Here is a 25,378-nt window from a genome sequence, read left to right on the forward strand (position 1 = left end):
TGTTACTTCTTGTTTCATACAGCAATTGTAGCGATTTGATCATTGAGCTTTGCAGCTCTATCCCGCAGGCAGACTATTTGTCGAGTGAATAATGCGCATGCGCGGTTTTTCTTGGTGAAACATTCTAACTACGCATGCTTATGCAACAGGTTCTCTGTCAGAAAGAGTAACGGTCGTACATACAAACAAGCAGACTAATAGTATAGATTATTTACGCGTTAGTTACGAAACTTTTCGTGAAATAATGGTAATCATGTACAGTTAGCCAACAGGTAAATAAAAGTTTCTACAGTAAAGGTTATAGAAATATTATGAAGAGAATAAACAAAACAAGGACAGCAAAGGAAAAAGAAACAAATCTTTCTTCACGGTTATGTGTAGTGTATTTTATATACCAGCCGAACTATACTTATTCATTTTGATTTCAATAGCTACTGGAGCTGAGAGAAAAAAAAAAAGGCTCATAAACACACCTACACAGGACAGGAAGAAAAAATAAATTACATTAACCTACCGCACCAACTATTCCAAGTAACATATTCAAGGGAGATGACTCCCAATTCATAACAATTTGTACAAGAATCTGTATCACCCCTAGAGATGGTCTTGCCCCGCCCCAAGGAGTACACACAAACCCAATTGGTAGAAGCTTCTATGACATATGTGACATTTGCCTACGTTAAAGTATTAACAAACATATACAACCTTTCTAACATACAATTAACAACAATATAATAACTACATACAGCATCGACATTTAGAAAATTTACTCAAATTTATCTTACTACACATATATTCTAAACTAATTATGGACGGATAACAATTGTTATTTAAAAATAACTATGACAAATTAAATAACATGTTTACATCACGATAAGTAAGATTCGTTCAAATGTTTGTAAAAGGATCGTTTGTTTCTTATTAAGATACACATCTGTGCTCTTCCCACCTCAAGCTTACCACTGATCCACCGAGGGGACTGCAAAAGGAAAAACTGTTTGTAACATGGTGTTTTGTTTTCTAAACTAAGTAAAATTTACGTTGTTGTACTGTTATGTAACCTAGGTATTACCCATGAAACCTAGAAAGGCGTTAACAGCTTAGCATTGCAACTTCTCTCTGTCAGTTTTGTGATAGATAGTAGGCTTCACTTTGTAGAAAAAAAAATCAAAGCATTCTGCAAACCTTGTTTTCAACAAATATTTCAACTTTCTTATGATTTTAAATTAAATGTGTGTAGCCAATCCCGAGAGCATCACAAAGTCTGTATACTGGGGGGAGTGACGGTAGAAAAATTACACAAACTGAAAGTAGATTCTTAAAATGACCTTGACAGTTTTAATGTAAATTCGTGTAACCAGTTCTGATATACTCCATCACCACCCTCCATCTGGGAATTACAAAAGTTGGAAAACTTAAACGTGGTTACTCATTTTGAACAACTCCTTACATATCCATTGCAATTTTCATAGATTCAGAGCCACAAAAATTATATTTCAAAATTGTTTTTGATTCTATTTTGAAGTGCATAAAGTGACCCTAAATGCAAAGTTCAAGTCGTTATGTCAAACTTATGGAAGAAGTTCAAAAATCATACAAACATAAGCAAAATAAATTGATTGTTTTGTAGTTAAGCGCAAAGCTACACAAAGGGCTATCTGTGCTCTGCCCACCACGGGTACAGAAACCAGGTTTCTAGTGGTGTAATTCCGCAGACATACCGCTCTGCCACTGAGAAGCAGTAAAATAAATAATTACAATATAAATAACAAATGTTACACCAAAAGAAAACTTTTAAAAGTATATTTTTGCATACAACATCGACCCATTGTTATTGAAACAGCCAATGGTCACAGACTGAAAGCTGTTCTAAAAAGTTATCAAAAATATCAATAAATACATGAACTTGCTAGTGGAAGATTGTTTTTATTAGAAAAATTAATTGTCTTTACAAAATCGTATACTATTGTTCACAAAACAACGTATTGACATATTCAGTATCTCCAGCATGAAATTATTTTATGTTTATAATCGTACTTTTCTCTATATCTGGTACTATAACTTAAAAAACTGAGGTCTAACTCCTTTCTATAACCAGTATGGCAAAGTAAAAGAGACAAAGGTTGGAGAGCCTAACTCCTTTCTATAACCAGTATAACAAAGCAAAAGGGACAGAGGTTGGAGAGCCTAACTCCTTTCTATAAACAGTATGGCAAAGTAAAATGGACAGAGATTGGAGAGCCTAACTCCTTTCTATAACCAGCATGGCAAAGTAAAAGGGACGGAGGTTGGAGAATCTAACTCCTTTCTATAACCAATATGGCAAAGTAAAAGAGACAAAGGTTGGAGAGCCTAACTCCTTTCTATAACCAATATGGCAAAGTAAAAGAGACAAAGGTTGGAGAGCCTAACTCCTTTCTATAACCAATATGGCAAAGTAAAAGAGACAAAGGTTGGAGAGCCTAACTCCTTTCTATAACCAGTATAACAAAGCAAAAGGGACAGAGGTTGGAGAGCCTAACTCCTTTCTATAAACAGTATGGCAAAGTAAAATGGACAGAGATTGGAGAGCCTAACTCCTTTCTATAACCAGCATGGCAAAGTAAAAGGGGCGGAGGTTGGAGAATCTAACTCCTTTCTATAACCAGCATGGCAAAGTAAAAGGGACAGAGGTTGGAAAGCCTAATTCCTTTCTATAACCAGTACGGCAAAATAAAAGGGACAGCTCTAACAGCCTATTTTGTTAGTTTGACATTTTCTAATAAAAGCGTTTCGAATACCTTTTCTTAAGTTTAATACAGCACTGGGCACGGTCCTAAAATGTACTGAAAATTAACTCATAGCAAAACACGCAGTTAAAACTTGGTAGATTTTTCTTTCAGCGCGAAGCTACACAAAGTGCTATCTACGCTCTGTTTAACACTGAACCATCGGGGACTAAGAAACGAATATCCAAAACCTATCAAGCAAGGTTGTGATCCTGTTTTATGGTAAAAGGACAATGACTAATACGTTAATTATTTATACACATGCTGTAAAGAAAAAATCAACACGAACCTTCAGGACTACGCATACTTTCTACTGAAACTATCATCTGGTTTGCTCTTTGAAATTTATGAAGAAAAACAAGTTGTAAGATACAATACAAAGATAAGTTTTCATTTGTAACTCGATTCTAATAGAGATTATTAGTTCAATTTCCATGGTCCTACAGCATCTATAAATAAAGTGGGATCAGCAGTTACTGTTCCCATACAACTTAAAGTGTCGTAATAGAAATGGATTTTTGTAAATCAGTTTACTATAAACGGTGCCCCTATACCTGAGAGCCATTAAATGTACTTCTTGTTATGCTGAAAGCCAAATTTGAAAGGCCATGGATCAAAGTAGGAAGTGGGCTATTTGTGCTGTGCCTATCACGGGTATCGAAACCCAATTTTCAGCGTTTAAAGTCTGCAAGCTTACCGCTGAACCACTGGAAGGCAAGCCATTGAAAAGCGTACGATATGAAATTAAAATCCTCTTTCTAGGTAGTATTATCATCGTGGCAAAAAAAACAGTGTTGCTGAGACTAAATCGTGTAATTTATAAAGTTTATACCACTGCAATTCTAGACATTCACAAATTTTCATAACTTGAAAAACTTAGGTGATAAAATTGTTTCGTACCTTATCGAAATTACGAAGTCGATATAAACAATGGTAAAGTGAAAAAAAAAGCGTTACATTGTTATATATATGTTTATATACATATACATATATATATGCACGCAGAAATTAAGTATATACAATGAGTTTTACGTGTTTTAAAACATGATGCCTTTCATTTTCGTATACGGCATTTCTATTTGTATTTACGGCACGACTACTGTCTCTAATTTACAACTACTGACCATAAAAAAGGTAAAGCCAGTTAGCAGCACTACCAGACGCGCTATGGGACTGGCTGTCACTCATGTAACGCACCTAAAGCTTAAACGTGGGTGGAATAATTTGTGGTGTGACACACATTCGAACCCGGTCGCCTGCGCCCTCAACTTATTTTGAACAGCCTCAAAAAAAAAGTATGTGGATATTTATTTAATTCAGTAAACTAACAGAAAATAGTAAACAAGTCCGACTTGCAAGATCTTTTTCTGCTCACCCTCAGAAACTTGTACTTACAGATTGTAGGTGAAATTTTCTTTAAAGACAGAATTTGAAAATAAATCAAAAGTCGTGGATCATAAGTTCTTTATAATCATCATGTATATGAACCCAACAAATCTGCGATACATTATTTGTCATCAGGCATACATAGATTTATTGTCTATCAATTACCTATTCATTTTGAAATTACGTCAAAAACGTCAATATTACCAAATTTACTGAAAACCCTCCCCGGTTATCCGTACTGAAAACAAAAACAAACATTATTCTGCATGTTAACAAGACATTAATTTTATTACAAAGCAATTTAAAGGCCTTACAAACAGTATACACATTATTTACATACTGAACTTTACAGATGGTCCATATGCCTCATACGGGCAATTTCGTTTGCTTCAACTTAACTACTTCATCCACTTACGTGAGTGTGAAATTGCCACTGCAAATATTCCCAGAGAATGTTTGAGAATCAAATCACATATCATGTGTATCTAGAAACATTAAATACGACATGACATTATAAATGCAACACATTTAACACTATTTGATAAACTGCTTTCATGAAGAGAAAATTTTAATTTTTCAAACAATCAGTACTCATAATAATGATAATAATGCATATTTCAACTGCCAAAAAATAAATACGTAAATCATACGCTTTTTTCAGGCGTAAAAACGTTTATACCGAACTTGGATAGAGAAGTAACTATTAATACAATATTACAATGACAGGGGTATTAGAGTTTTTTTTATAAATACAGAGGTTAACCATTGGATCCTTACCTTCCTGTAAGGAACAGGTGAGCTGCTTTATTTTAGCATTATAAAGAAGTTCAGCAAAATACACCGAGACTAAATTGTTCTTTGCGGTATAGTTTAATATTACAAGACAATTTGATTACTGAATTTACTAGAGTTAAACATAAAAACTAGAGATTAGGCTCAATATACATCAGAAATAAACAAGGATTTTATCAGGTGGCTAGTGTCCCACCATTCATTTTAAAACATTTGTAAACCCAAAACAGTCACTATAAAGGAGGAATTTTTGAGTTTCAATTAACTACTAAAATTGACTGGGCAGAATTGCAAAGCAAGCATAAAGCACACGCGAAAATCATTTTTCTCCTACACCAACGTATATAATACGAACTAAATTTCCACTTTGTTACACAGTTCATAAAGAAAATTAAGCTCTCAACAATAAGTGAATGCTAAGTGTGTCAAGTTTATCTTATCCTTAATATCCTGTGGTACTGACTTCACAGTTGAATTCTTAACGATACAGCCTGGCCAATTAATTACTAATATTCACAAGTTCAATTTTCATTAACTTTCATAACAATAATCCAATAATCTGAAACGTGCTTAAATAAAGATATGACAAATGATGATTTGCACACTAGCACAGTCCATGAAATATTACTTAAAAACTACATATCTGGAACCAAGTATATATTTAAATATACAATGACAAAAAGTACTGGTTTTGCTTTTAAACATACTGATACATTTAATAATTATCATTTTGGAATGGTGTTTAAACCTGAAGGAATATTATTCTTAAAAACAACATATAAACAACTGTTGAGGAAAATATCTGGAAACGTCAATTTTGAGATACGGTGTATCCAACATGAATTAACCTGTATTCTTTTTACCATAATCCATCATGTAAAACTTTCCACATAAAAATGTTACTTCAAGTTTGGAATTTATGATCACAAGTGTTACTTTATCTTCAAGATCAGTGATTTCAGGTTTCTAACTTTCAATGTCATTTTGTCGCTAACAAGTGTTTCTAAAACTTTAAATGAAGATATCAATAATGTATTATTTAATGTTTCTTATACAATTATGAATCAAAATCCAACAAACTGTTTTAATTTGTTACAAGGTAAACTGCAAAAGAAGCAGAATAATTAGTAACGCAAATCACCAGAAATAAGACCCATTCTCTAGTTGGTTAATGAAAATCCTGCACTGAAAAAAAAAAATGATGTAAAATATTAGTCTGTCATTTTTTCTGGATGAGAATCTATCATCTAAAGAATAATTAATCATCTTCAATACATATAAAGTTCAGATTTGTGATAAATCAAATGTTATGGTAGTTACAGAGACAACAAAAATTAAATGGCCAATAACTTGCAAACACAGATAGCTAAAAATATGCAAAATACAGTTGGAATGAAAATAATGTACACACACAATCTTTCATACTATATACACAACAGATATCATCTTTCACATATTCATTTTGGTCCCTTTAAAAAAATAATCTTCCATACTCATATATATAAATATATTCAGTTCTTTACAACCACTGCACAGTAGGAAACCAAGCTTTATCTTCGAGTTGGTTCATACTATTCCTAGACCAAATATTTACCTTCAACACTGATTTTGTAAATATAATCAATAATGAAGTGATTTTTTTTCCATTTGTAATGTTTAAATATTCATAATGGAATGAATCCACAGACTTCTGTTTCCAAAAACACCAAGGAAATTGAAAAACCACTTTGTTTATATGTTTAAAAAGTAATATCTTTATCTATTTATAATGTGTTTAAAAAGTATCTTTATTCCTGCACAATACATGCTACTTAGAACTAGACATGTTTCATTTCCTTGAAACTGATTAACTGTTGACCAAGGCACTCACTAAACTAGTACTACTCTTGTCCTGACAAATACCCAAGTTCAAGCACTTGATAACATTATTTACAATGTTTATTACCACTGTCAACTAAAGTTATATCAAGTGAGCATGTGTATAACTTGTCATTCTAATACATAAAAAATGTTGCTACTGTACTAATCATTCTAAGTTCATCACAACTTGTAGCATCTACACATAAGAGGTTTATTCAGCTAATATCACTTTTTTTTCTAAAGATTCACACCACATATTTCAGTGCTTTAAAAATGAAGCTGTAGCTTGATTAAATCTTCTTAAAACTATTGATTTTATTTCCAAAGTTAAAAACTTATTTCATAAAGACTATCTTAATGAGGACATGTAAACATTATTTCTATTATCTAAATAAGATAATTTCTTAACCTTGAATTGTACATTTTAAAGTAATTTAAATCTAGTACTTGTAACAACTTGTAAACTGGTTAATTTTCTCTTTCCTAGTTACTATTTAACTGTAATCTGAGAATACATACTTTTGTGTATTCTTCCCATTTCATTACACTTCAAAAAGCCAAGATGCTAAGTAGTTCAAATAATAAGTTGATAACTTAACATTAAAATAAACCATTAACGTACAAAAATTATAAAACATGATAATTTCATATTAACAGATTAGGTGATTATGTTCAAAATTTTTATTTTGCAGAGAAAAAGGAAAAACTCTTAAAGGCCCAGTTAAGACATAAGACACCTAACAGTGTCCTTTCTGTATACATTTCTGATCAAGTTGAAATGACAGAAGACTTCTGACAGCTTTTACCCTACACTGTGTGTTTGATAAAAACTGTCTTGATGTGATGGAAAACTGGGTCAGTCGCATTTTCATTTTAAGCCTATAACCAAATTTTTGATCTGTAAATAACTTTAGAAAATATTAGACTAAAAATATAACTGGAGAACATTCCTTGTGATTCAGAATGAATTACTAACAAGGACTCCATGCAACCAACTGAACACAACTTATTACCACAGAATGAATCCAGCATTATCAGACTAAGACAAAAACAGGGGAAGTACTTTAAAAACACGAGTAAGACAAAATCCCTGCACAAAATATTACAAGTCATTGCTTTCATAAAAAAACAACTGAAGTTATAACTCTACCAAACCTGTACTTTATGAACTTCATTATTTCAAATTGTATTCACTACACTGCTAGTTTTGAATATCTATCTATATTCATCATAAAAATACAACCAAGTAAACGAATATCACCCAATGTTTACTACTAACATTTACACCTATAATAATGTGCAAGTCACCTTTTATCACAATTTTTCTCCACAGTGATTCTCTCTCTCAGTCCATTACATACAATTTTATAGAACTCTTAATAATAGCATCTTAAAATACTTTGCAAAATAATATCTTTAAATCTAACCCCTGCTTTTATATTAGTTTTTCACAAGCTTATGTGCAATTTACATAAATATAAAATTAACCACAAGATTCAAAAAATATGCAGAAAGCGTGTCAAGAGTGGCATTTTTAGTCTACCTAATACAGCCTTTCAAAGCTATACTTTAGAAGTAAATATTTTCTTACAGGCCACATGATAGGTGCAAGAACAATTTAATTAGTTATTTCCTCCAGATGTCTTACAGTCTATCATGAAATGTTATCTGGCTACTATGCTGGGCAACTGACCTTCTAAAATATATTTCCTACAGTGTTATTGCAGTATAAAATTTATCAAGCACAAAACTCGAAGGAACAAGAGTAAAGAACTTTAGAAAATCTACGACAACAAATATAACTGAAAAATATTTCTTGCAAGAGAAGACAGAATTACTACAATACTTTAACTGTTTACTCATTCTGAAGGTACTGTCAGTCTTTTATATTATACACATTTTATTATTGTATTAGGAAAATTAAATTTTTTATGGTGAATTGTCAGTCTTTTATATTATACACAGTTTATCACTGTATTACCAAAATTAAATTTAAGTTCCAATTGTTGTCGGTTGTTTCCCATTCTTAGTTCTTTTTCGAATATTAGTCAGAAGTGAAAAGATTCATTTAATATTCTATAATTACACTGTTGTTATTATAAAAGTTGTTAATTGCAACCAATATAAAATTACACAGTTTAAGTTCCTTGTAATACAGACAAGTTACTATACAATATTTCAATTTCATAAAAATATAGTAATTATTACCATATGAATTAAAGCCAGAGAATATTCCAGAAAGAAAGGAAAATAGGAAAAAAGCAGATACTAAGAGATATTTACTGTGACATTATCTTAAGATTAAAGAAGGTTGTCTCAGGGTTAGCAACATCTTTGATGAAATGGTAGTTTTGCAACCTGGTACAAAAAATTAAAAAGAACAAGTTTCAAAAATATAAATATTGACTTTTTACTTATAATATCTTGTTCGTACACAAACATAAAAACCGGAAATGATGGCATGTCTATTAGGCCAAATTATGCAACTCAACAGATGCACAGGCAAAAATGAAAATGTCTTTTATATTTGTAATTTTATTTGTTTTATCAAAAAAATCTTATTTTTTCCCCAAGACCAAGTGGCTACCACTTAAAGAATGATGACATAAACACAAGCCTTTAAAGTTTTAAACAACAATTCTATTTCATGTACTTTCTGTGACTGTCATATTGAATCAAGGCTTCACAAAATATGAAAGATTGCAATCTTAAGACTAGTAACACACATACACACAAACTAAATTATATGCCGCCGCTGCCACCACCACCCCTCAAATCCCTGAGACTCAGAAGTATATGGTAACAGGCCAGAAAATGAGCTTGACTATGGCCTTCAGAACCAGCTGAAAGGCTTAGACACTTAGCAGAGTCCCAGGAAAGCTACTTCTCCAAGAACCTTTTTTGTAAAAGAATACTAATTAGCAGTGTGGTAAGTTAACATGGCAAGAGGAGAGTGATGCTTCTTAGGCCACTTTTTACCACAATATAACAAAGAGGTCTCTTTATGAAACATTGGCCAAGAAGATAAGGAAATTTAGAAAACAACAACAACCCAAAAACAACACATTTTAATACTGTCATTATTTTGTCATGAGCAGCTATTAAAATGTCAGCTGTTCAATAAGAAATATGATTCAGTCAAAATTTCTCAAACATTTAATACAAATATTTCTTCCACCTCCTACAGGCAGAGGTTTGGCACCATGCTACTATGAAACCTTCAAATTGCAGATTTATTGTGATACAAGTGCTTCTTCAGACTGTTACAGTTTTCTCCAGCACCATTAGAGATACACTTGATATGGTATGAATACCTCACAATTTCTAACAAGAGAAATTTCCACACTGCCAAGAAATCTTCAGATTGGCTCATCAAAATGTAAATATTTTTATATTGCCAGGAATCCTTCATTTGCTGCCTGGAGAAATTAGACATAATGCTAAGACATTTCAGAATGTATCCTGCAAATGTACATATCTGGAACATTGACAAGACTTCTTTAGATTCCTAGCTGGACAGGTCTAACAATGCACTAGGACATCTTCAAAGTGTTCATTGTAAATATTTTAGCTTGGAACATCATCAAGACATCTTCAGACTTCTAAAATTACATGTACATATCTTAAATATCACTAAGATATATTCATATTATGTTTGTAGTTCATCAAATTTTAAAGACATCTCCAAATGTGCAAATTTAGTACTGTGCAAAATACTCCACAACTGTTAAGCACGACTATTTGGCACAAAGCCAGGAAGTCACCAGGATGGTAAATATGTAGTTATAACAGAGTGAGAAGAAATCTTCAGATTGCTACGTTAGTAAAATACATACAGTATGTTTAACAAAAACACTGTATTTATTAGTCTTTCTTTATCAATCAAAATTGAACTGATCCAGCTGGAAGGCTAGTATTGCACAGTCTATAGTAACGGATGTCATTCACAAGCCTATGGATGCTTTGAGTAAATGAAGGAAGATCCTGGAAGTTGAGAGAAAATACCTCAATTAGTAATCAGAACTTTTTTCTATTAATACTAAAATTAAACCTGTTTCCAGAGCATATTAAGTTTGATATGACCTGATTCTAAAACCAAATTTTCTCCAAATGCTAAAAAATATAGTTTTAATATACATATATATAAATATATTGACTTCATAGATATTTAAAGACTAGTTTGATTTTTCTTAAGTACCAAAATAACAAAGAAAAATAAACACACAGACTTTAGATTTAATACTAATTGAAAGCTACACCTGTTCAAAATATTACTTCAACAGGATAAATGAAAAGTTATTAAACTACAGTGCAAATAACTGAAATGTTCATAATTACTATGATTATACCAGTTCAGTTTTATTAAATACTGATGTAATAGTTCTACAAGTCATTTTGCACTAGGGCAAATTATTGATCAACCATTTAAAAAACTCAGTCTTTTAAAAGACATATATGATACTTCAGAAAAAAATGGCAAAACTAAAGAGGTTATGACTGATTTCTTGTGTGTTTGAAGTTCCAAATTTTCACTACCAGCTTTTACTGAAATACATTAGAACAGTAACTCTTCTTGGTTAAGCATGGATCCCATAAATTGTCTGGTTGCTCAGGTGGGTTGTGAGTTGGGAAACCCTCGTATTGAGCCACTGGTCTATAAAGATGAAGTAGGCAACCTAGTGACTAAGCAAAACCAGACAAAAAACGATATGCATTCAAACCAAATGTAAGTATGTAAAAGCTTTGACAGCAGAAATTTTAAGACAAATAGATATAATGTGGTTGATACATAAGTAAAACCAGACATGAATATGTAACAGAATTAAACTTACCTAAGCAAAATATTTTAAACTTGAAATTAGCAAACACTTTCTGCTTTTCATTACAAAGTATTATTTATCAATAAAAAAAAGTTATTTTCTTTGTTTAAGCTTGTTACCTAAGCAAATACTTAAACTTTGCCTTTTAGTTGCAGTTACCTTATGACTTCAAGTAAATTCATTGTGAGGCCATAATCTAATTATACAAGTCTTATAACAAAACAACTGTAATAGAACTAAAGTTACTAATGAAAACAAAATCTAAATTATATATTATCATTCAAATACCAAAAAACATTTCATACCGTATCCATTTTGAACTCTCTGTTCAACAGATTTTTCTGATTATTGTCAATGCCATCGAGACTTGAAAGGAACTGAGGCAAAAATACATGATAGAAGTTAGAGAAGTCTACAGATGCCATATTGTAAATTGTTATCCCTATCTCTTCTTGCAGGAGATCATGAGACTTGTGCACTAAAACTTGTAACAGGACATTCAGGAACTGGTTCAACATTTCAGATCTGAACAAACCCTAATTGTAAAATTTCAGTAAATTATTCATAATTCATTAAACTTTCAAATAACTTGTAATACACTTTTCCTTTCTAGCAAAATTTAAGTGAGCAACATATCAAACTAAATCCACCCTGATTCAACAGTGAAATAAATCAGTGACAAAGAAAATTCCCTCAACAATTGTGTGTAACAAATATCTTGTTTTTTACAGTTCTAAATCATAATACACACTATAATAAAAACAAGTTTACTTCCTGCACACTTCACCACAGAAGAAAATTTTTATAATAGCATTACAAACATAACTTTACTCTCACCTTGCTGTATAGCTTCCACTTACTGTGAAGATTTTCCAAGGCTTCTAGGTTTTGACGAAAGATATTAATATCAGACTGCAGAAATGACTGTCCATAGGCCTAAATTAGAGGAAATGAACTTTATAGATGTTTGTGATATGATACAAATTCATTGTGTTGAAAACGCATATTTTTAATATAATAGAAAATGTTATTATTGGTGTACACAAAATACTAAGTAATAACGTATCTTAAAGAATCTTGAAAAATGAGATCAAGTTTAAGGTTAAATTTACATAAACCATGAAAAAGAGTACCTCTTTTTAGTCTTTTGTTCACCCCTACAGGAGATCCAGCTACTCGTGTTCTCACGTAATCATAAATTAATATTCAAACCACTTTATTTACTCTGCCTTAAAATAAATAGTTTATACTCTGTTATTTCCAATGATATTTAAACCATTTTCTATACCTAAGTTTCATTAGTAATTGTTCAGACCACATGCTATGAGATCATAAAAGGGTGGTAATGAAGGGTTGTGGTAATAAAACCACTAACAGAGAGGGAAAAGCATAAGAAACAAGCCAAGAATAATTATAATCTCAAGGAATGAGTTTCTTAGCAAATATAAACCATCAATACCAGAAATAAATGACCTCATAACATTAAATTGTTGTTTTTATTTAATTAGACACTCAACATTTTGCTTTACAGCTTCTTCAGGAGCATTCAATGAAGAAGCTGTAAAGCAAAACATTGAATGTCTAATTAAGTAAAAACAACAATTTGGTGCTATAAAGTCATACATTTCTAGTATTAATGTCTTCCATACACCAATGTACACAACAGAAATTAAATAAATATAAACCTATACTTTGGGATGGACAAAAACTTCTAAAAAAAATCAATAACTGCACTGTTTACATGCTAAACTCCTCAAAGAAATACAGAAATGAAAGTTGAAACACCGTTTGATTTTTCTTTGCATATTATACTGAATAAATGTTATATAAAAATGAAACTATCAATTCTGAAATATCTCCAAGTTAGAAAATTTTTGAAATTTTGATATACAGTACACACTAGACACCTAAAAGGTGCTCACTGGTCCAAATATGGTTAACTTAAAATCATATCTGCCTGAATAATTCAAATGAAGCCTATGAAGCCAGCAACAGAAATATCACTCAAAAGTTACATATGTATCTTTCCATGTCAAATCAGTTTATTGAAACAGGTACTAAAGTACTTAAGAAAAACGAGAGAGAGAGAGAGAGACTGGAAATAATTGTAAATGGCCTAATAGTTATTCCAAAATGTACAACCAAAACTTAACTTGGGTAATTTTTTTTTTTTTTTTAGTTAATCACACTACTTTGTTTCATATTACTATTATTATAAAGACACAAACAAGTACATTGTTTATAAATTAAGATATATTCTCTGTCCTATCATGAAAACCATAATTTTCAATTATTGTGTTGAAAATATTTAAGCATCAAGTTCTGAGCATACTGACTTGAATGAAACAATTTTTTAAGCAAGTAGACTCTAATTTGTAACTTAACAAAAACATACAGCCATGATCTTAGTAAAGTGTTCCCTATTTTCAACCACTTCATTTCCTGCTTGTCCTAAAGAATCTACTACACTGGTTTTGAAAAAGTACTTCCAGTTGTTGAGCAAAAGTTGGTATAAAAGTTCAAAAAGTGCCTGTTTCACTTCTGGAGAGGGCCTCTAAACAACAAAAAATGTTTTGTCAGTAAGTTCTGCAAAAAGTTTAAATTTTGTTTTAATTACATATAGAAATATCACAAACTATACACACACACATATATAGAACATTACAATAGGCAAACTAGGATTTGGTGTAGTTGAAAGATTGTACATTAACATTCAATAAAAACATCAGCTATTTTTTACCACCACATTACATAAGGCATGCTAGAAATACCACTCTTTTGTACATTTACCTCATATCATAATTATCATATAAAGTTAATAAAAACTTGATCCTCTTTTGAATTTCCTATATAATTATTCATATTTCATTTTAGTAAAATTAATGATTATTACCTTATAAAAACATTACTCCATCTTGACTTTCAGAAACAAACATAGACAAGTTGACAATGATATCATCTTCACATAAATTAGCTAATTTTGATATGAAGAAATATTGAAGGTCATACTTTTACTAGTGGTACAAATATTGAAGGTCATACTTTTACTAGTGGTACAAATATTGAAGGTCATACTTTTACTAGTGGTACAAATATTGAAGGTCATACTTTTACTAGTGGTACAAATATTGAAACCATTTTCAAAACCTATGTTCTTTGATATTAAAATTTATGTAATTCCACAATTTTTTTACATATATATACACAAATAGAAGACCAGTAAACTATTTCCAATAGTAACAGACTGTTGACTTTAGGTTTTATGCAAGTTCAGCAACCTTAAGATACAAAAGGTAAATAACTTTAAACTGTTTGATCTGTGGAAATCTTTAGCAGCAAATTAGCTTTTTGGTACATAAAAAACTTTATTATTATGTATGAATATTCATAGACTCAAAATTGTAATAAAACCTAACATGACTGTTTAGTTTCATCTTTAAGAACTGGGAAACCTAAACTTAATGGTGAGAATTAACAAAAATTATTTGAGAATTAACTTTACATTTTAAAAACAAACAATAACACTTTCATCTAACTTCTTATATAACCAGGAGTTCTCGTTATCCATATTTCTGAGCATTAAAACCACTGACATAAGGTTTAGCACAATGGACAGCAGATGTTGAAGTTTCGCAATTACAAGATGATCTCAATATTCACCATATGTATATTTCCAATAAATAGGGAGTAAAAAAGAAAAATATTTATTGGGATTACAACATCTGTGAAACTCATAAAACGAGCTTAAAATTTATATTTACGTATTTAAAATAAACAAAATTTTTAAAAATCTTGTTTACGGCCAGTCACATTTCTGATTATTACAACTGTATATCTAGTCTGATGAGTAATATTCTTCAAGTACACTTTGTTAAACTAACTTAATCTAAAAATATGGATCAATCCATTTGGACCTATATTTTTACATTGCTGTGAATAGAGAAATTCATCTCTCAAAAATTCTATCTTAGTTTCTTTATTGCAGCAAATGCTTATTAGTTTATACCAAACTAGCAATAATCGAACTGTGGAATTTCAATATTTCCAACAAGATACTTAATATAATTTAAATACTTTATTTTTCTTCATCACCAGAAATTGTCTCATCCATGTAATTTTCAGCATTTCTCAAAGAAAAAATATTTATGAACAGTTAAAAAAAGTTAATAAAGATTATAATAATATAACATATTTAATAGAAAATTTCTGGCACTGAGTACATCAGAATATAAACTGTCTTAAATAGTACAGATTTATGGTATAGCATTTATTAGATAATCATAATATATATATATATAAACATACATACACATATACACTGAACATAGCAATTATTAAATAACCATGGTATACCAATGATATATACTGAACACTAACATTAAAGATTTCTTGGTATGCATACCTCAGCAATTACAGGATAAATCTGGTCCATACACAAAGTTATTGTACTCGGAATAAAAGTCTTGAATGCAGAGCCAGGTTCTTGTATTACTTTTTCCAGAAGATTAAGAAACCTAAAGAAAAAAAGATTTTCAATTTTATATCATTAATGTAATTTAGTTCTACTTTCAGATACTAAGCACTGAAAAGATAACAATGACATGAGAAACTTGATACATATTGTATTTGCAGTCAAAATTATTTTCTATGAAGCATATAGTAATAGGAATCTCAATACTTAATTTCTGTTTAAATATTTTTATGTCTGTCATTCTTCAAGTCTATCCAGCAAACAACACAACATCAGCGAAAATACAGAATTTCTCCCAATGGTATTTTAATTACTGTCAAATATTACTTAAGTACTCTGAGCTCAAAAAAACTTAATTTTATTTACTGATTATGATTTAAAAAAAATGTACATTAAAGTTAAGTGTACAAAAAATATGTACTGCATATGTATTTGTTTTTCCGATCTTTCTGTTTTAAAAGAAAGGTTTGCACAGCAAATATCACAGCTTTATTTTCTTAACTTTACAACTCAATAGTATACTCTCTTGCAACAAACATTAATTATATAGAACTTACCTCCAAAATAATTGCTTGTAAGATTATTTTCAGCATTACATTATCTCACATAGTATTTTAGTTTAAACTTTGACTAAAACAAAAGCTTCACAATTTTAATCAATTATCTCTGAAATTAAACAAAACATATTTTTTATTAATTAGTAATTAATGATGTCCGACATGCAATTGTCAACATTTTGTGGGTTGATTAAACACTACTATTGCTTAAAATTTTACTAAGTTTAAACAGCAGAAAAAAACTGGGTTTACAAAGCTCTCAAATTTACATGAACAAAGACTAGATATTTTTGTAAACATATTAAGAAAATACATTTATATTTGTTTGTTCAATTTTGCACAAAGCTACTTCAGAGCTATCTGTGCTAACCATCCTTAATTTTAAAGTGACAGACTACAGGGAATGCAGCTAGTTAACATCACCCACCACCAACTCTTGTCAGGCCAAACAGTGGGATTTGGCCATCACCTTTATAATGCACCCATAGCCTGAAAGTGTGGAGTACATTTCTTCTTGTGATAATAGGAAACAAAGCACAGAACCACAAATCCACAGCCTAGTATGCTAACCACTGGGAAGATATATATATGTAAAATACTAATTTATTCAATAATTACCTGAATAAACATTAAAAAAACTAGATATGAAAAATCTCAATACTATAGTTGTTAAAACATAAATTATAGTCAATTCCATATATATTTTTATATAAAAAAAACACTATTTTGTGAAAAATATATAAACTTGAAGCTCATTTTGGAGATTGATGCCAGAAAAAGTACTATCAGGCTTGAAGGATGAAGGGTTGTTCAATTTTGGGAAGAAAGACAACTTACTTTTCAACAACTCTGCAACCAGCACTTCTTTCATGAGTTATGCACCCTGACAATAACTGTCCACTATACAAAAAACAAAACATAACAATGCTCTTCTTACAATAAAAACTAAATGTATGCAACAGAAAAATATATATATATATATGTGTATATATATATATATATATATCATAACACATCTGCAGTCAACTGTGATACTTCATCACGTGTGTTAGGGCTACTAAATTAATTATCTATCTGGCTTTAATAAATTTGATATATATTTATTTTACTTACAAAAATTTTCCATTCAAATTGACAATGTTTTAAAATTTTGATACGAGAACAACTTGTATGCTAGTAAAATTATCTTTACATACACTTTTGTTTAATAAAAAAACTATTATAAAGTATCAGTTTAATCTATAAGTGCTTTGAGATGGCTTCCATTATATCTATAACTAAAACTAATTAACATAATTTACATTTTCATATATTTTTAAAAAAATTTATTTGATTGTTCAAAACATTAATAATAGTCATGCTGTTTTTTAAAACTTGGTAAATATGAATGTCATAATCCTTCAGTAAAACTCATAAGCTCAAGTTAACTCCAATTATTATGAAACATTTAAATTTTTAATTATTATGTAAATAATATTGCATCATAAAAATGTATGAAAATTATTATTCCTAAAAGGTCAGACTGAAGTCAATCAAAAATTTGCCATGACAACATACAGGTGAAATAACAGTTCAAGAAGTTTCAGATAGTGTAAATAATTTCCTTAGACATATTGCAAGTTTGTTACAGATTTAATTAAATAATACAAAAAGTCTATATTAAATCAACATGCTAACAAACCTGGAAAAAAGACTCAAGAAAGTCTGAATTGTTTGTTCTGCAAAAGGAAGTCCCATCTGACTTCGAAGAACTCCAAACAGGACCAAAAATAAAGCTAAAATGTCCTCACTCAGATCTACAAAAGTAAATATGAAAAACTTACCAAGTAGTTAATGCAAGTATTAATATAGTTAGCTAAGAATTAGGCTTAAAGTCATAGGCATTTTTACTAAACTAACTTCATTCAAAGACTAATTTATTATAGTATAAAAAAATCAATGCCAAAGTGCATTCTCTTAGACTTTTATTCAGGAATTCTCAAACTGTGGTTTGTGAGCTCCCATCAGGTAGTGCATGGAAAGGTTGCATGGTTATGGAAAGAAAGCAGAAGCATAGTGAATATATTCCATTGCTGTCCACAGAGATTTTAAGAAAAAATTCAGGAAGTCCTCAAAGAAAAAAAAAACGTTTCTCTACACCTTAACCATAAAGCTTTCACACAATTCTAAAGATGAACAAAAAAAAAAAAAACACCAAACAATGAATTTGTTCTCAATGTATTATTTTAAATCATGAAATATGTCTCCTACTAATATTACTTGAGGTATGCCTATTAATATTAGAGAATTTTAGGATTACAAGTCATTCAAAAGTAAAAAAAATTAGATTGGATATAAAATCTTTACTGAAATCAAATTCTGCTACATTCTGTCAGTTCCTCAATTCAAACTCTAATGAAAGCAATATATATTACAACTCCACTCGGAATACTAAAAATCGTTTTTACAAATTTGAAAGAATCTCAGGATTTATATTTTTTGAGTGAAACCCATGGGCTTCTTCAAATCTGCAAATTGTTTTCACATTCTGGATCCAGAAAAGTATCACAACACAGGTTAATAATTGAGAGTTTCCAAGGCATGTTTCAATAACATACTTTTAAACATTAATATTGATAACAACAACAATTGTTTTTAACCGTTTTGCTACGGGCTGGTCAAAAAGTGTACGTCATGACATTTTAGAGAGCTATTTTCAAAATTTTATTAAATAGCTTTGCTATTACTTATGTCAGAGGGATTCACATTGAAATGAAGATTATATTTCAAATTTCAATATTATACATGTTTTAATTTCTTAATTTAAAAGGAAATATAAAGAAAAAAATGATAAATATTATTTTTGCATGTCACCTAACACTTCCTGTTGTGTTACTGTTCAGTTTATAATTAATTACGCCTACCACAATGTGTGTAGTAGTTAACGAATTAGAAACTCAAATTGGAGATACTGACAAGTTATGATTAAAAATAAGAACCTCCTATTTCTTTGATTTGCTGAGGTATAAGTATATTTAGCCAATCTAGTAGTTTGGCTCCACTTACTACTCCAGTCTTTCAAAACCTCTTGTCTAGTCCCACCTACTTCTATTTTTCTAAGAGTTTATAACCAATAGAAAAAGCAGTTATTTGTGTGCACAAGTCTTATAGCCAATTGTAAATAGCGTGAAGGATAAAATGATAATTTCACCTAAACTGTTGACGTGTGATGGCTAAGTTGTTGCTCTGAAGAGAAACAGGATTTTTTAAAACTCGTATACAGCTTCTTTAGACACCCAAATAAATTACAGGTGTTTTGTGTGCACTAATATAGTAAGTTGATATTTCTTTTATATTTTATATATGTATTCGAAACGTTAAAAAATCAATAGCTCTACACCCTCCAATCGGAAGAATAAATTAAGCTTATGGCCAGTCTTAGCAGGTGCAACGCTCAAGCACAGTCTCATAACCACCGTAAGTACTCAAAATCTTCATTTTTTTAAGTATATTTTCTTTATTCTCGTAGGTCTTAAGGAAAATAACTAAAATTTGAGCATTTGTGAATAATATTTGCTGAAAGAGGAGTAGGATTTCACAACCATGTTCTCCAATAAGATCTTTGTACACCTATACAGTATAATGCTAAATTTCTAACATCCCAGAAGGGTTACCAATATTCCAAGAATTGCAATGGTTATTGTATCGACACCGAACCATATAATAAAGATTTTGACAGATTCAAAGTGCAGTCTTATTGCTCTGGAGAATACATGCTGTAAAACACTTTAGGATACATACACAAGCCTTTTCACAGATTCTAAATACAGTGTGGTTACTAAAGTTAAATTCCTAGTAAACACTGTAAGATATATAATCCGATACATTAGACAACCTGTTCTCGGAGCAGGGGTGAAGTCAGCTATCCCTTCACACGTGCTTCGTTGCTTTCAAAGGTATTGTATTATGGAGTCACGTAAACAGTACACTGACACAATCGTCGATTTATTGCTTAATTTTCAGTGGATTTGTACTTCAGTCATAGACAGTAAAATACACATAGAAAATAAATGTGAAATGCTTAACAGTTGAAACTCTCAAGAGAAGTACGTTAAAGTCTTATGAGCAATAATCAAGAACAGGGCAAAGCTTCTCATTTTATTTCTGATTTTACAACTTTTCTTTTCATTATACTTTGATGATTTGTCTACTGGCAGAAGAATAAAATATACTGTTAGGATAGAGGTAATAACAGATTAAATATAAAGTTTTATATTTACTAAGGAGGTTTTAGCAATCACAAAAATGAAGGTTGAGATTTTTGAGACAATGAGAAGTATTTTTAATCTTTACATAAAAATCACTTTACTCTTTGAGTACTAAAAAAAAAAATTCAATTATGCACAGACAAATTATCAAAAATACTTCATTAAAAAACTGATTTTTTTTGTACAAATGATATGTAATGTTTACTAAAAGTCTGCCAAATTTTGTGAAAGTACACATACTGTATTTAAACGTATAATATTAAAACTATATACAAGTAACAATGGTCATGTGGTTGGTCCTGAGACCGAGTGCGTTTTGACAGAGTTAATTTGCTTATTAGGATTTCTCAACCTTTCCAATTAGTTATTTGACATAACAGCTGTCCATAGCTTTGTGTCTTACACCTCCACCAGTTGAGAATCACTGTTACAGATTAAAAATATAAATGAACAGAACACACAGATATTTTAATAGTTACATGTGTATGTATTTTCAACAACAATAAAGTAAAGATAGCATGATTAGGATTTTTTAGAAAAGTTCCTATTAGATTTATATAATCCATTACACTGTCACAAAAAAACACGACTTTCTCTCTATCTGAAATTCAAGATGAAATAAAATATAAGTATTGGGTAATGTAATTCAATGCTCTAATAAATATCAAACTACTTTTCTTACCTGGCTGATCTAGATAAATAGGAAACAATGGAATGATACACTGTATAGTTTCTTGTAGGCTGTGGTAACACAGTTGTTTTGTTCTACTAGTGGCATCTGTTATATTCTCTACCAAATCATGAAGTACTCTTATCATCCCTTTAACTGCAGGTTTAGCTGTAAGGGAGAGAGTTAATTATAAAAATTCACAAAATCCCATTTTCATGTATTTAATTACGGATTTAGTTGTAAGAGAGAGATAATCATTAAATGACTACAACAATTCATAATTTGGAGAAAAAATTACAGATATATAAAGTTCCAATGAGCTACATCATTGACAGAAATTGTAATATCCAATAACCATTTCTGATAAAAAACAATATCATCTCATATCAAGCCAACGAAAAATAAGAATAGTATTCATTAACACAAACTATTTTTTCTGGCACAACCTTGTAGATGAGCTCCCTTATCCTGCGAAAAGTTTGAAGATTCCACAATCTGTCTAAAAGGAGAAGTGAGAGCATGGATAAACTGTTGATGATGAGACGACCGAGAATCCCATTCTTGCTCATTATCTGGTACATTCGGCCATGGTAAGAGCAACATGTTAGAAATAGCTCTGTAAGCTAACTGTTGAGTCTGCAATAAAAAATTCAACATCAGAAAAACTAAAGTATTTAGTTCAAACAATATCAGTGTATTTTAACTCGATACATCTTATTTTTATAGTTTCTCAGGATAAGTTGTATAGTATATAATACTAAAGCTGGCAAAAAAAAGATCTCTTAATTAAGAGTTCTAGATGTAATGAAATAGCACATAAGTTTGATAACTTTAAACGTATGTTCTTGACTGTCTCAATAAGTGTTTCTAGTAAGCATAGTTAAAACAATTTGTCAACTATATTTTGTTTTACTAGTGTAACCATAATGGCCATGTGAACATCCAGTAACTAACAGAGGCACTGCACACATTATAGATGAATGCAAAACTTTCCCAAAACTTGTCTAATTCAATACATTTTTGATGCTGTATGTATTTTTAACAGAATAAATTCTTGTGCATTCTTTTTCCTACAGTAAGACTTGTAAAACATAAATTCTAATACCATAATCAATAGCATACATAACATACCTGAAAGACACAATGGGAACCATTTATATGCAGTATGAATACTTATGGACACATTAACTTAAACCATTATCATAATAATAGGTATAGGTTTTTTTATTTCAAATAAAATCAAATTTGAAACATGATTTTAATATTCTGAAGAGATAAAAAAGGATCATAAACATAGGAGCACTGCTATTTTATTAAAAAATAAAAGGAACCTCACATAATTCATAACAAACATAAATGCTGCCATAAGAATACTACAGTAGATAATCTTAACCATGTTAATATATATACTTTTGATAATCACATTATAATCATGGTAACTGTTATTGGTTTACATAAACTTTATCATTCACTACAAGTCTATGCCCTGGTTCGGACAATACATGTTCAACAATTACACAGCATAAACAAAACAAAACAAATTTCACTCCCAATCTCTGTCCCCAATGTACCCATGGGGAACATAAGATTTTGCAGGAGTTTACTAGTCCTATTATTTATTCCATATAGACATGTTTGCTGGCAACTTTTCTATTTCTAACAAAGACATTACTTTGGAACTGGTTCCTATTTTTTAAGAAAGTTGGCATGTTAATGCATATCACTGGTCCAAAAAGATCCTGAACACTGAAGCATTCGACAACCATTACCTCATCATGTGGGTCCAAACGGGTTAAGTTCCTGCTTGTCCAAATATCAACTTCTTTTTACAGACAGTACATGAAATTTATCTATGTGACAAGTATATTTTCTACACATTATTCAGAGATTTTACAGAGGATTAAAAATTCTTTGCTTGGCGTGTTATCCTTCAATTTAACAAGTGCCAAAATGAACTGGTTTTCAATGTTGTTAGTGTTCTCTATCTATTATTAACTGTCTTGTAATTCTCCAAGTCTGTGTAATAGTGAATAATGTCATCTTCTTCATAGAACTTTTCAATGAAAATTGAATGCCACTCTGGTGTTTAGGTTTGTGATGTTACAGCAGTATTATCCTTGTCTTCCTTCAATACTAGTCCTAACCATCTCTTCAAATAGTGCAATATCTTTTAATAAATGAGTCTGTTTTGGGCTTGAAAACGTCACTTGTGCCTTTGTTATCTCTGAAGCTTGGCTACAGATAGTACTTTTGATCATGCAAATATTAGAGACAGCATCATTCTTCAGGAAACCATGAACTGGTTTTGACCCAACAACAAAACAGAGTGGGATTTTAATACACGATCTGAGATTCAATAAACATATAACAAATACAATTGTACTTCAATAAATATTTTCAAAACATGGCAACTGACACATTTTGCTCTAGTTTACTATCATCAACTATTATTTGGTTAGAAATAGTGTATCAGACTATTTATTTTAACATTTCCTTGCGGGTATGATATTTTTATGTTCTGTACCTGTATCATATCATTGAAATTTATCTCATGTAATATTAATAGCATTTCTAACTTATCACCTAGCTGACTTGCTTTATTCTATCACCTTTTTATGGAAAATATTTTCACACATGCTTTGAATAGCATTTAACCCTACTACACATCTTCCGTACTACATAAGGGTACAGTGAAGTTTTACATCGACTTACTGATAATGATATTTGCATGCATGCTAAATTTAGCCTAGTTTTAGCTACAATGTCAAAGAATTTAACACATAATATTATAATAATATACGGCACAAACTACTGCAATGTATAATGATAATCATCTCTCCATGATTTGTTAATTTTATAATCAGATTCTCCATAAAATGACTAACAACAGGGAATGCTACCTGTAGTGAGCTGCCAATTGTCTCTCCATGTTACAATTATCTATTTTCCTTCACTACAGATTCTCTTGGAAAATTTCACTGTGTTCTGAAAACACTTTGGAACATTTCACTGTGTTCTTGACATTTTCAAGTTGTGTTTAAACAATATAATTGGAAAAAATAACGTTTAACTCTCAGTATAATATACACGAGTTAAGTATTTATACTATAAATTTATTGCTGTAAGTGTATCTTCATAAAATTTAGTAAACTTTTAGTAAAGATTATAAGTCTTTCTTACACAAAAAATCAGGTTTTTTGATGAAGTATTTTTATTATAGATTTGTTTGTGAAAATGTCGAGTCTGTTCCGTTACCAGTACAAGTGCAAAGCAATTTTCATGTTATAACTAAAAAACTATTGTTTGTCCCAAAAATCTCAAATATTATTTGTGTAATCTCTAAAACCTCCTAAATCATTTCAAACGTTTGTTTTCAGTAAATCTATTATATTTTTTCTGCTTTTTGCTCTACCCTAACTCTATAGGGTCTGTCAATTTACTATTTTCATTCTAGAATGACTACTGGTTATAACACGAAAACACAAATGTTTAGTCTAAATAGCTTAAATCTCATAACATTATATATTTATATATATATTTTTTTTAATTATTATTATATTGACCTTCCAGCCATGCCTGGCAAACAATACAGAAGTTACAATGATGCAGCATATGTGCTCCCATGTTACCATATCCAAAAATATAAAACTTACCTTTAATATTTACAAAATGACCTGTCTTGGTTGTGTTTTACTGAACTAGTATTTTGTAAAATACAGTCACATTTCAATTATTATCATTATATATGTATATACTTTAATACTGTTTACAAATAAGTTCTTAAACTTATTTTTCTTAAAACACAGA

General features: G+C 30.3%; 1 protein-coding gene across 3 annotated transcripts in view; it reads right to left on the bottom strand.

Annotated features, from left to right (window-relative positions):
• Nucleotides 1-4,414: 4,414 nt before the first annotated feature.
• Nucleotides 4,415-25,378, bottom strand: part of LOC106462467 (exportin-6-like) — an 80,393-nt gene continuing 59,429 nt past the window's right edge. For all 3 annotated transcript variants that reach the window (XM_022389740.1, XM_022389741.1, XM_022389739.1), the window contains 9 exons: nucleotides 22,018-22,207; nucleotides 21,584-21,739; nucleotides 18,336-18,450; nucleotides 17,492-17,554; nucleotides 16,029-16,140; nucleotides 14,022-14,180; nucleotides 12,464-12,562; nucleotides 11,932-12,162; nucleotides 4,415-10,790 (listed from right to left, as the gene is read on the bottom strand). In XM_022389740.1, the coding sequence (XP_022245448.1) occupies nucleotides 10,689-10,790; nucleotides 11,932-12,162; nucleotides 12,464-12,562; nucleotides 14,022-14,180; nucleotides 16,029-16,140; nucleotides 17,492-17,554; nucleotides 18,336-18,450; nucleotides 21,584-21,739; nucleotides 22,018-22,207 (1,227 nt within the window). In that variant the 3' untranslated portion in view covers nucleotides 4,415-10,688. The remainder of the gene's footprint in view (nucleotides 10,791-11,931; nucleotides 12,163-12,463; nucleotides 12,563-14,021; nucleotides 14,181-16,028; nucleotides 16,141-17,491; nucleotides 17,555-18,335; nucleotides 18,451-21,583; nucleotides 21,740-22,017; nucleotides 22,208-25,378) is intronic.

Source organism: Limulus polyphemus, unplaced genomic scaffold, assembly GCF_000517525.1.
Source record: "Limulus polyphemus unplaced genomic scaffold, Limulus_polyphemus-2.1.2 Scaffold1175, whole genome shotgun sequence".
In the NCBI taxonomy this organism is placed as follows: domain Eukaryota; kingdom Metazoa; phylum Arthropoda; class Merostomata; order Xiphosura; family Limulidae; genus Limulus; species Limulus polyphemus.